Source organism: Notamacropus eugenii, chromosome 1 (genome assembly GCF_028372415.1).
Source record: "Notamacropus eugenii isolate mMacEug1 chromosome 1, mMacEug1.pri_v2, whole genome shotgun sequence".
Taxonomy (NCBI): Eukaryota; Metazoa; Chordata; class Mammalia; order Diprotodontia; family Macropodidae; genus Notamacropus; species Notamacropus eugenii.
Window position 1 is genome coordinate 605,426,170 of NC_092872.1, and position 13,534 is coordinate 605,439,703.

Here is a 13,534-nt window from a genome sequence, read left to right on the forward strand (position 1 = left end):
TTAGACAGCAAGGCTAGGGAGATGTTGACAGTTCCACAGAGGAGTTTGGAAGCTGCTGTCATTTCTTGCATGGGGGAATGACACAGTCAGATCTTCCCTTAAGGAAAATCCTACTGTGGCATAAACCAATCTATGATTTGCCAAGAAAGACAGATTCATAGAATGTTGGATCTTAGAGACCATCAAGTCCAAGCCCCTTATTTTACATATGAGACCCAGAAACATCATAATGTAATTTATCCAAGGTTACATCACTAAATAGAGCCAAGAAAAGAATCTGAGTCTTCTCTCAACCAAGTCTAGTGTTCTTTCTGCTGACTCCAGGAATTGCCCCCATTGAATATATATCCACACGATGACCTCTTCTACCACTTGATTTTTTACTTCTCTTAAGCTCTTCTGTGCCTATGTATCATATTATATTATAGCCATGTGTCCTTCCCATTAGAGAGTGAACTTGTTGTAGGAAGAAACTATACCTTACTTAATCTTTATGTCTCCTGCACATCCAAAATGGCATTATATATCTAGTGAGTGTGCTTGTCTGTCATTTCTGTAGCACTATAAATCTTTCCTTGATATTTAGGCTTCTTTGTTGAATGTGTCTGGACATTTAAAAGGCTTTATTTTCTGAAGAAACTTCAAATTACAGTAGTCTCTGATAAGTGTGATCATTTAAGTAATGTTTAAAAAGGCATTTTCTGGCTCTTCTGCTAACTCTGTGTTCTTGACAGTTCTTGTCCTTTTTTCCAGCTGCTTTTGCTGCTACTAAAAGAATAAAAATTTGAGCTTCCATGGTCTAACGATGTCTAGTAGCAGGAAAAAAATAAGAGAGATCCATAATTGGCTCTTTTTCCAGTCTTTTGGATAAGGACAAAATAGGACCAATCCTGGATAGGCCCACAGCATATCTTAAATCTTGGTTTTTGGAGAGCAACCTTTCAGCACCCCAAACATCTGAAACAATGTTAAGCCCAGATGTTTAGGGATTTTTTTCTTTTTGTTTCTTAAAGGCATCTTTGAAGTCAGAATCTACTGAGATAGGAGCTACCACAAAAATAACTGAAGACCACAGAATATTATGGTGTGGTCAGTTGGCCAACTGCTTAATGAGTTAAGCATAAGTTATTTGGGAGACTCTCCTATTTAGACTCATCCCCTGATATACTAGATAATTACAAAAGATCCACGATGTAGGAGAAAGAATGCTGGTTAGACTGTGCCCAAAGGGCCATAAAACTAGGCATACCCTTTGATCCAGAAATACCATTACTAGGTCTGTATCCCGAAGGGATAATAAAAAAGGGCAAAAGACCCACATGTACAAAAAAAAGCTCTTTTTTTGGTGGCAATTGAAAATTGATAGGATGCCCATCAACTGGGGAATGGTTGGACAAGTTGTGGTATATGAATGTAATGGAACACTATTTTGCTATAAGAAATGATGAGCAGGTGGATTTCAGAAAAACCTAGAAAGATTTACATGAACTGATGCTGAGTGAAGTGAGCAGAGCTAGGAGAACACTGTACACTGTACACAGTTACAGCCAAGGAGTGATCTAACACCATTCCAAAAGAATCATGATGGAAAATGCTGTCCACATCCAGAGAAAGTCTGAATCTGGAGTCTGAATGGAGATCAAAGCACACTGTTTTCCCTTTTTTGTGTGTTTTCTTTCTCTGGTTTTTCCCTCTTGTTCTGATTCTTCTTTCACAACATGACTAACATGGAAATATGTTTAATATGAATGCACTTCTAGAACAAAGGACAAACACCACAGCCACAAAATGTATAGCCTGTATCAGATGGCATGCTGTCTTGGAGAGCGGGGAAAGGAGGGAGAAAAAAATTGGAATTCAACCTTCTAAAAGTGAATGTTGAAAACTATCTTTATAAGTAATTGGAAAAAATAAAATGGTATTAAATGAGAAAAAAATAAAAATGCTGGTTAGAGTCCCAGACCTACATTTGTGACTTTGGGCAGATTATTAACCCTTCTGTTACTCATTTTTCTCATCCACAAACTACAAGGTTTGGTCTAAAAAAAGACCACTGAGGTCTCTTCCAGCTCTAAAGCCACAATCCAATGATCAGGGTTTTGCTTCACTAAGTTCCATATTATGATGGGAATGTGCTATACTGTATTTAGTTTCTGATATATTTTGCTTTATAGAAAATTGCCCTTTTTTTCTTTTCTCTTTCCAGAGTTCATTGTTGAGAACCCATGGGATAGTGACTTGATTCAGAAATTTTTATCAAAACTATCTACACCAATAAGTTCTTATCCTAACACTTTTGAATGGGATTTTAAACTTCCAACTATCAAGCCAAAATCGGAAATCCGGTTGGGTAAGAATTGTTACGTACTCATTCAGTCTTATTTCTATGAGGAAAACTGGGTTGACCATGTAGTAAAAGCAAGGGAGAACACGCTGACACCCAGAGTGTTATGAAAGACCCTGGGCAAGGTTTCTAGTATACAGGGTAGATCTTCTTTTAAAGCTTTAGACAAGAATATGGACACAGTCTGCGAAGGTTGAAAAGATGCACTGCTGTCTGTCTTAGTGGAAGGAGTTCTCATATTGATCTTTTGCTTTACGTTAATTAGTGCGGACTTTTCCATGTTTATTATGCATTTTGACATATTTGTCATTTTTTAAATTCTTGGCATTTCTAATCCCCAACCACTCATCGTTATTATCCTGCTTACTTTTCTTTTTCCTTTCTCTAAAAAATGTATACTGGAGAAGCCTGTAGGATATAAAATTTCTGGGATTGATGAAGAACCCATATGACATATTCTCCTTTTACCTTTGAAATAGTATAGGATACAACCAAATAGTTGGTCGTATGGTGTGGTGGAGTGTTTAGCACAGGAAACACATTTGAAGTTCCAGTCAGTCTAGTCTTGGTTATGTTTCTTGACTTGCTCTGCAATTTTATTTTCATTTACATAGTATATGCTGTTGCCTCACAACCTATAGATTCTTATTGCACTTTATGATAAAAGAGAGCACAATCTGAAATTTAAGGCTTATAGCCCTTTATTATTAAAAATTAGACAGAAACTTGCTTATGTTAAAAAATGTCAGTCAATAATCAAATACTTGCTTTTCCTAAAGGTGCATTTATGAAACTTAGCCTTTAGCAGTTTCTAGTTCCCTTGTAAGTGCTGTTATGATGACCTGTTTCTATAAATTTCACCCAAGACTCTAAAAACACTTTGAGAACATGGAAGTACTTCTGCAGAACTTTTGCATGTATCACAAGCTCTTTTCTCATTTCAACTTGCATGCCTCTTCCAAAGGGCCTTGGTTGACCTATGTTGATTCCTTTCTTGGAGAGGGAGCTTTTGCCCATGTTTATGAAGCTACTCAGTGGAATATGAGTGACACCAAAAACAAGCAGAAAGTAACATTAAAGGTAAGTTTGGGGGATGAGGTCAGTTTCAAAATATCTTTGTCACCTTTGCTTTCAGACTGGCTTGGTATAGTTTCATATTTTGCATGTATTCTTCTGTTATCTGGTCATGTGATGTGGATGGAAAACTGACGTTGGGGTCAGGAAGAGCCCGGTTCAGTCCTGCCTCAGTCCCATAGCAGCCTCCTGACTCTGAACGAGTCAGTTACCTTCTCACTGCTCTATGCAACTCTTTAAAACTCTCCATTGTGGAACAATTATTATGCTTGAGGAAAAAGAGTTTCAAACAGTAAACACTTAGTAAGTTTCTATATCCTAGATATTGTGCTTATCACTGGGGATACTGAGACAAATATTTAATAGCCCCTGCCCTCAAGGATGTGTGTGTGTGTGTGTGCGTGTGCAGAATAAATACAAACAGTGGAGTGAAGAGAGACACTTTAGCAGATGGAGGATCAGAAAAGGTTTCATGTACAAGGTGACACCTGAGCTGAGTCTTAAAAAAATAAGAGATTCTCTAAGGGGTGGAGGTAGGGAGATGGCCAGCGCAAACCCAGAGACGGGAGCAGTTTGTGACTAAGAGCGATAAAGTGAAATTGGCTAGACCTTGTAAGTGTGAAATATATCTTTTATACAGGTCTGCTATTATATAATATCTGTATAATATACTATTTCTGTGGTAGTAACAATAATGATAATAATAATAAAATATCTATAATATGGCTGAAAAGGTAGGTTGGGCCAAGTTATAAAGGGCTTTAAAAGCCAGTAAGAAGCCACTGAAATTTGTTGACTAGAGAAATGACATGTTCAGACTGTGATTTAGGAAAATCATTTTAGCAGATATTTGGAAGATGGATTTGAGCGAGGAGAGAACTGAGGCAGGAAGACTCATAGTACAAGTGAGAGAGGATTAGAGCCTGATCTAGGTGGTGCAGTGGATAGAGCATTGGACCTGGAGTCAGAAAGACCTAAGTTCAAATCTAGCCTCAGACACTTACTAGCTGTGTGACCCTGGGCAAGTCATGTCACCCTGTTTGCCTCGGTTTCCTCATCTGTAAAATGAGCTGGAGAAGGAAATGACAAACCATTCTAGTATCTTTGCCAAGAAAACCCCAAAAGAGGTTACAGAGAGTTGGGCATAACTGAAAAACAACTAAATGTGAGTAGCGAGGGGAAATGGATGTTAGAGATGGTAGGAAAGTAGAAACAACAAAATTCTGGCAACTAATTTGCTAAGTAAGGTAAGAGAGAGTGAGGGCACAAGGATAACTCTGTGGTTGTGAACTTGAGTGTCTGGAAGGATGATAGTGCCTTTGAAATAGAGGGAGGAGTTAGGGAAGGAGAAATGGGAAAATAGTAAGTTGTGTTTTGGATGTACTGAGTTTGAAACATTCTATAGGATATCCAGTTTGAAATGTCCAGTAGGCAGTTGGACACCCATGTGAGAGAAACTAGGGCTAGAACAGATATATAGATTTGGGGGTCAAATGTATAGAGCTAATTAAACCCATGGAAGCAGACAAGATCACTACATTAAAAAGTATACATAAAGAAAAGAAGACCCATGACAGAGCCTCAGGGTTTATTCACAGTTAGGGGATGAAATACCAGTAATAAACCAGCAAAGGCATTTGAGAAGAAGCAGTCACTGAGGAGGAGAACCCAAAGAGAGAAAATAGAGATGAGAGAAAGTATCTAGGAGAGGCAGGTGGTCAGTAGTGTCATGTGTCACATAAATGGCAAGAAGGATGAAGACAGAGAAAAGCCATCAGATGTAGCAGTTAGGAAATCATTGCTAACTCCCAAGAGAGCAATTTCCATTGAGTGCTGAGGTCAGAAGCCAGTTACGAAGGTTTGAGATGTGAGTGAGAGGAGAGGAGATGGAGGGGGAGGTGATGGGTATCAATAGATTTTTCTGGGAGTTGGGCTTATGTTTTGAAGGAATAGAATGTTCCTGTGAGGGTTTTTTTGAAGATAAATGAGTCTTAGATATATTTTCAGGCAGCTTGGAAGAAGCCAGCAGATTGAGAGAGGAGAGATTAGGGAAGGGGAAGATGAAGAGGCGAGGGTGGATCTACAAGAGAAGCCAGAGAAAATGGGTCAAGAGTATATGAAAAGGGGTTGGCCTTGATGAGAAAAGTCATCTCTATCAGGGACTGAGTTAAGGAACAGAGAATGGGGCAGGGTGGGGGTCATGATGCCAGGGAGTTCCAAGATGTAGAGAAGGGGAAAGGGAGAGCTCAGCATGAAAAGCTTCTCTTTCTCAGTAAAGTTTGGGGCAGGGTCTTCCAAAGTTTCCTAGACTGATGAAATCATGATTTGGGAACCTCTACTCTCCCACTCGGAGAAATAGGCCTATAGTCAACCCAGAAGAGAATGTACTAAGCACAAGTGTGTACAGTTCTCCTTGGATACAGCAGACTGGTGTTCCTTGCCACAGCCACACCTCGCCTGGTTCCCATGGAGGGGGTGATGAGCTCTCCTGTTTAGAGCTGTCTTTCATCTGGTTGAAATTGCATCACTTCCTTGTCATAAACTTTTTTCTGATATTTTCCAGAGTATACAATGGATTTTTTCAGTAAATGTTGCTGTGTACCTAACTTACAGGTCCAGAAGCCTGCAAACCCCTGGGAATTCTATATAGGAACTCAGCTGATAGAGAGACTCAATCCCAGCACACACCACCTATTCATCAAGTTTGATGCCGCTCATTTCTTCCATAATGGCAGTGTATTGGTTGGCGACCTATATAGTTATGGAACGTTACTAGTAAGTGCTTTATATTTTGTGATTCAACTGTATGTTTAATTCTGTTTGAATTATAGATTTTTTTGTGGCTCATATTATTCTTTTCAGTGTTGGAGGTTGGGTTGGAGGGACTGGGGGCTTTGCTAGCTGATTTTAAATCTTTGCTGTAGTCATGTTGCTACTAATAAAGAATTTCATCTCTGCTTGCAGAATGCCATTAATCTTTACAAAAAGACTCCTGAAAAAGTGATGCCACAAGCATTAGTCCTCTACTTTACAATAAAAATTCTCTACATGATTGAACAACTTCATGGCTGTGAAATCATACATGGGGACATTAAGCCTGACAATTTTATAGTTGGAGAAAGGCAAGTAGCGTTCCTTCTTGTCAGAGATCCTTTGTTTATCATGTCTTTAGTCCATGACAACCAACATTTTTTTTTTTTAACCAAATTCAGGTTCCTGGAACAGGACAATGGAATAGATGATTTATCTCATGGATTAGCTTTAATTGACTTGGGTCAAAGTATAGATATGACCCTTTTCCCAAAAGGAACTGCATTTACAGCAAAGTGTGAAACCTCTGGTTTTCAGTGTATTGAAATGCTCAGCCAAAAACCTTGGAACTATCAGGTATGGAATTATTCAGTTTGAGAATTTTGGCTTAACATTTCTCAGACCTTCAGAATGATTTGGAGACCCTGATCAATATGAACATTTAAAAATAAAAAACATTTTGTATAAATTCTTTCTGAGGGGTGAAGATCAGTTGAGAATCAGCAAAAATGAGTATTAAGGCCATGGGAAAAGCTACTTGAATTCTTTGTTTTGGGGAGTTTCTCCCCTTTCTGTCATTATTTAAGTTGTTTTCCCAGGAGCCAGAAATTCTAATGAATTGATTTTTGAGTAGCCATGTAAGTTACAAATGATGTTCTATATATGTTTTGTTCATAGACTGATTACTTCGGAATTGCGGCAACAGCATACTGCATGCTGTTTGGCACATATATGAAGGTGAAAAATGACCAGGGAGTCTGGAAGCCTGAAGGAGTTTTCAGAAGGTAGATCTTTTGGTTATAAAATATGTATCCTAACATGAAAAGACTAACAGGTGGATAGAAATGAGCACAAGTCCATTCATAAGAAGTCAGTGCATTGAAGGAAGTTTATCATTTCTTTGCCTTTTAAGGAAAGAACAACTAGAAACTGACAAAAAGAGAAGTGGGGGATTTGCCCAAGGTACAGATCAGTATATTTCAATGGCTAGTAAAACACTCTACTCTGAATCCTCTGAGTATAAATGTTAGTTACGAGAACATAGATTTAGAATGGGAACGGACCTTAGAAGCCATCAGATCCAACCTTGCATTTTATAGATGAAGAAATTGAGACACAGAGACATTAAGTGACTTGCCTAAGACTACGCAGCTAGTAAATGTTAGGAGGTAGGATTTGAACTGAAGCCTTCCTGAATCCACACCCAGCACTCTATCCATTGTGCTACCCAGCTCCTGGATCTCATCAAAGAGGGCTTAATTATTAAAGAACTTAAAATATTTTGTTAAAATTAAGTATTTGCATTCCGAAAAGCAGTATGTGCTTAGTGAATAGAGCCCTGAACTTGGAGTCAAGAAGGCCTGGGTTTGAATACTACCTCAGACACGAGCTATGTGACTGTGTGGAGCAAATAATTTCTCCTCTCTAATCCTGTTTCTTTATATATAAAATGGGCACTGTAGTGCCCACATCTCAGGGCTAAGCATGGTGCAAGCCTTCAAGTGCAGTATCCTAACGACTGACGTTTTTGTTGTTGTAGTTGTTGATGCTGTGCCTGCATTTGTACAGAGACAAGGATGACCGTTGGTCTTTTTATAAAGAAAGAAAAGGAATGGTTTTATATTTGAATGTAAAGTGCAGAAACCATGTCTCACTATTTACTCACAAAAATTTTCCCTAGAAAACATATGGCATCCCCAGATTTATTGTACCGTCCTATGAGACTATTAATTGTGGAAACCAAACTATCTCCCCAGTGTTACCTTCTCTCCCATCTCACTCTTCTCACACTAAGCCAGGCTGCTTCCTTTACCATTCCATTTTCCTTTGCTTTACATTCCTCATTACTTACGTGCTGCTTTACATTTTTGTTTATATTCTCTAGTTTTTATATATTCTATATGAAGTTAATGTAGTTCCCTTATGTCTACAGAGAATTGCCTTGTGCTTAGTAAGTATTTTTGAGCAAATGAGGAATCAGCTATAAAACCTTAGGAAGGTTTTAGAAGTAAGTAGTCATTAATTGGTGAGCTCTAGTATCTCTGCATTTCTAATGCAAACTTAAAATGTGATTTAGCATCTTGATCAAGTGATCAAAACCTGAGTGAATAAACAAGTGTACAAATAAGATTTTTAAAAGTATTAACCTTTCAATTTCTTGGCTTTCAAAAACATATTAGTGGTGCATGCCTAGTCTCGTTCTGGGGAAGAAGAGGCTGATGAACAGCTCTGAGCAACAACAGGGTTAAGATTGGGTGTCTACACCAATATGGTGAGCCCTGGGAGTGAGACACCACCAGCCTGCACAAGGAGGGGTTGCTGTTCATAAATAGTGAAATCAGACTAGTGAGGAATCACTGCACTTGAGCCTGAGCTAAAGAAGGAGTCCCCCTCTCAAAAAAATGTGTGTATATGTGCATTTAGATGCATATCGCTATGTGTGTATACATATATGTACATATTATTAAAGCATCTACCAGGAACATATATGTAGATTTTTAAATCTCATTACAATAATAGGTTCTATATATCAGTTATTATAGTGTTCTGGAGGAAGGCCCATAAAAGTATTTTGTTGAATGACTTTAAAAAAATCTCTGCATTGAATAATTTAATGCAGCAAATATTTTTTCTATAGTCACTTTCTTGAATCATAGCACATTGTTTGTGTCATACATGTTAGGCCTAAATATTTTTAGTTTAACAAATGTGGTTGGCCCGGATACAAACCCCCCAAAAAATCCTAATTTGTTGGAGTCTTGGATAAGTCAGATCATAGCTGACAAACCTCCTCTGCCAAGCCCAAACAATTTTTTTTATCACATTTTCTGCATTACTTCTACTTTGCTGTAGTACCTTTGATATAGATTATGGGTTTTTAACTTGAGGTCCATGAATTTGAGTGGGGAAAACTGACGTCTTTATTTTTACTAACCTCTAAATGAAATTTAGCATTTCTTCCAGATCAGGCAATAAGAAGGGATCCATAGCCTCCACCATTCTGCTAGTTAAATCTATGAAACATGAGATGTGCAAATTTAGAGACATCTTCACTCCAAATGATCACATAGACTGTGCCCAACCTGTGGTAGAGCTTCCGAACTCATATTGGTCTGATCAGTCACATTATTACATGCTGTTCCTTGAACCCAACATAGTCGAGTCACTTTGGTCCTCTTAGAAAACAAACAACAGCCACACCAATGAACCACACAAAGAATAAGAATCCCTCGTCTGAATGGTCTTTGGTGGCAGCTGTTACCTATTTTTCTTGCTATAATAGCAACAAAATTTTGGACTTCAGCCATAAGAATCCCAAGTAAACACAAGCTGAATCCCTCATCCTGCAGATAATGGTGTGGGCCAAATGGAAGGATATGTGATTTTGACCATAATACATCTATCATTAGTCAAAAGTAAAATAATTTCTATAAATCATTAAAGTTCTTTTGTGTTATGATAGTCACATTTCCCCTTCTCTTTACTTGCTACATGTGGATTTAAACAAAGGTGGGAAATAAATTAAATCCAATCTTTTTGAGGCTATTAAAGGTCTTATCATTTTAAAAACACTTTTAACATTTTTTTTAATTCTATCACACTTTTAGGATTCCAAATTCTGAGATGTGGAATGACTTTTTTCATATCATGTTGAATATACCAGACTGTCACCATCTTCCTTCTCTGGAATCCTTACGGGAAAAACTGCAAGCAGTATTTCAACAATCCTACGCAAGCAAAATAAAAGCCTTCCGCAGTCGGCTAATTGTGTTACTTTTGGAATACAAACGTTCACGAAAATAAATTTGGATCTGTTTCTGCCTGTTGTATAAATTGGTTCATTCTATCACTCCCTAAGTACATCGATTAGAAGTCAGTCTGTTACATCTTCTAAATGTTCTGAAAGACAGAAAGCCTGGTGTAGGGGAAAGGACACTAGATGTGGAATCGGGAAAGACCTGACCTCAGGACGCACGTCTAACACTTTACTAGCTGTGTGACCACAGACAGGTCCCTTAACCAGTTTCCTTATCTACAAAATGGGAGAAATATTTGTATTACTTTACTGGACTGTTGGGAGGATTAGTGAGATTATGTGTATAATTAACCTTAAAACTCTCTTTAATGACAGCTATTGTCATTGTTAACTATTGAAAGACATCCTTGTGACTGAAAGATATTTTATTGTGTCAGCACTAAAAACATACTAGCCAACTTGCCAAAAGCATTCAAAATATCTAATGAGTATCTGGAGCAGCCTAAGTCTATAAGGTTGGAATGAAATGGGACACATGCAAAAGTAGGTAATTAACAAGGACTCCAGACAAGTTAAATTTTCTGGCTGTTGTTTTTTAACCTCTTCTGTTTCATAAATTTCATTCTTTATTTTGTTCTGAGGGAGGATGTGTTTGTGTGTGAACTAGTGCTACTTACTGTTTTCAGGGACAGGAGTTAAGGTTGTCAAGCCCCTGTTTTGCTGTTTTCTAGGGATGGGGCTTTAAAGCTTTCAGTTAAAATTTTAGTCTTTAAGAACCATTGTAATGTCTGTGGCATGCACTGTTTCTCAAAAGAAAAAACAAATGTAATAAAATGAGAGATTTTGAAAACACTCAGTCTCACTATCGTATATACATATAGACATTCATCTGCTCCATTTGGGCCATATCAACCATCAGGAATGCAGCTTGGAACCTGGAAATAGCAAAGGGGGGGAGAGGGGAGTGATAAGGCCCACAAAAGAAACACATCTACCCACAGACCAAACATCAATGTAGAATTATGTCTAAGATGGGCCTGGCTGATTTAGCAAGCATGGCTTTATGGTTTCCTTGGAAACCTTCAGTTCTTCCTAAATTACAATGATAGAGTAGAATTTTAAAGCTGGAAGCATATCATGTAATCCATTCCCCTAATTTTAATTGTGGAAATGTATATTAGAAGATGATTCAGAGAAAGGACAGCTGGGTGAGGCAGGAGTTAGGGGCTGGGGAGATAGGACTTAACCACTGATAAAAATGAACCTTTCAGGGGCCATTTATTTTAATGTTTGTGAAATTTGACAGAAGCAAATGCACGCATCATGGCACTGAAACAATATTATAATTGATCATAATGACTAAATTATCAACAAAAAAATCAAACAGAATATGCCAAACATAAGCATAACTACATGACATAATAGAGAACTAATCTCTAAGCTAGGAAAACCTGGATTCAAGTCTCACTTCTGACCCAGACTGACTGTGGGACCAAGACAGTCTAGGCAACTCAAGAAGGAAAGGGAAGGAAATAAGCATTTATGTAGCACCTATGTACCAGGTACTATGCTAAAGGTTTTACAAATACTGTCTCAAGCCTCACAACAATCCTGAGAGGTAGGTGCTGCTCTTATTCTCATTTTATGGGACACAGTGATAGAGCACTGAGCCTGGCATCAGGAAGACCTGAGTTCAAATCCAGCCTCAGACACTTAAGAGCAGTGTGACCCTAGGCAAGTCACATTGCCTCCTCATCTATAAAATGGAGATAATAATGGAACCTATTTTTACTGTCCACCTGGACAATTACTCTGAGACTGAGCTCCTTCCCTCCCCTCCCAACTTCCATTTCTAAAACCATCAGCAAATCAATTCTGCCATTGTTACCCTAAAGTGTACTTCATTATATTCACCTTTGACTCCTCTTAACCATTTCTCTAATTTCCAAACCAAAATATTAATCCTTGGCCACCACAATCCCCTCTGTGTTTTTTCTTAAAAATAAAAAAGTTCTTTGAAAACAGTCTCCATGTTTGCATTGCTGCCTTCTGTGTTCAGCATAGCCCTTGGCATGAATTAAATGCTTTATGCTGTATATGACTTCTATGTACAGTCATTTGCATGTTGTCTACCCCTTAGATTGTGAGCTTTTTGAGGGCAGAGACTGTCTTTTTCCTCTTTTTGTATTCCCAAGGCTTACCACAGTGCCTGGTACATAGTAGATACTTCATAAATGGTGATTGGTTGGTTTGTTTAGGATCATAGTTCCAAATTGCTTTCCAGATTATTCAATTCACAGTTAACAGTACCTACACTGATGTGCCTCTTTTCGCACAGTCCCTCCCACATTTGCCATTTTCCTTTTCTCTTAACTTTGTCAATCTGATGGGTATGAGGTGGAACCTCAGAATTACTTTAATATGCATTTCTTTGATTGTAGGTGATTTGAAACATTTTTATATGATTTGAGATAGGTTGGCATATAAAAAATAATAAATGCTTATTGACTGAGACTGTTAATAATTGCCTTTTTCACTTGTTTATTCAATAAATGATTGCGCAAGACAACCAACCAGGAAACAAGCAAAAAGTAGGTAGACTTCATGTAGTAAGAGCCAGGTGTAATGTTAATGGAATGGGAAGATCTTTCCTGCCCATTAAATAGGCCTATGTGACCTACTTTGAACTTGGGCCCAACTGACAGCTGTAATAGAGCCTGAGTCCTATGAAGCCTGAGTCATGTAGCATGGTGGGAGGAGCTTGCCAAACTGGTGGAGCAGGAACGGTGCAGTAGGAAGTGAGAGTGAGGCAAAGGTGGGAGAAAGTGAGGTAGAGCAACTAGCTTGAGTGAGAGATGGAGGAATTTTGCCTAAGGGAGCTTGTTTGTGGGGAAACCTAACAGAGGAAAGGTTTGGGGATATGGGTACTCCCTGGATTGGTGATGTGTACAAACTTCCTTGTTACCATGGTAGAATTGGTTTTCTGGTATCTGAATAAATATCTTGGTTTCATCTTTGAGGAAGAGAGCTTGTTCTGTTTTGAGAATTCACCCTGGAAATACGCCGGCATATTCATGGCGGCTGCTTTGGGTATCGCATTGGTGTTACACCAGGGAGAGTAGATAGACCTGCATGGATGATTGAATTAAGTGATTAAGTTTGCTTTGACAGAATATAAACTCTCGCAGAAACCTTTCTTTAAGATCGCAATTCAACACGGAGCAACAACTGAGAGGTTGTCTATAGTTAGAGACAAAGGGAGAGCACAGCATTGATTTGTACATGAAACCCTTGTTTATTTCATTTATGCTGTGGTAACTCAAGATCCC

The 13,534-nt window shown here is 38.3% G+C and overlaps 1 protein-coding gene across 3 annotated transcripts in view; it reads left to right on the forward strand.

Moving 5' to 3' along the window:
- BUB1 (BUB1 mitotic checkpoint serine/threonine kinase) overlaps window positions 1-11,057 on the forward strand; it is a 52,239-nt gene extending 41,182 nt beyond the window's left edge. For all 3 annotated transcript variants that reach the window (XM_072636358.1, XM_072636349.1, XM_072636368.1), the window contains 7 exons: window positions 2,207-2,350; window positions 3,309-3,424; window positions 6,032-6,193; window positions 6,383-6,540; window positions 6,631-6,805; window positions 7,127-7,233; window positions 10,057-11,057. In XM_072636358.1, coding sequence (XP_072492459.1) covers window positions 2,207-2,350; window positions 3,309-3,424; window positions 6,032-6,193; window positions 6,383-6,540; window positions 6,631-6,805; window positions 7,127-7,233; window positions 10,057-10,252 — 1,058 coding nt within the window. In that variant the 3' untranslated portion in view covers window positions 10,253-11,057. The remainder of the gene's footprint in view (window positions 1-2,206; window positions 2,351-3,308; window positions 3,425-6,031; window positions 6,194-6,382; window positions 6,541-6,630; window positions 6,806-7,126; window positions 7,234-10,056) is intronic.
- Window positions 11,058-13,534: the final 2,477 nt, after the last annotated feature.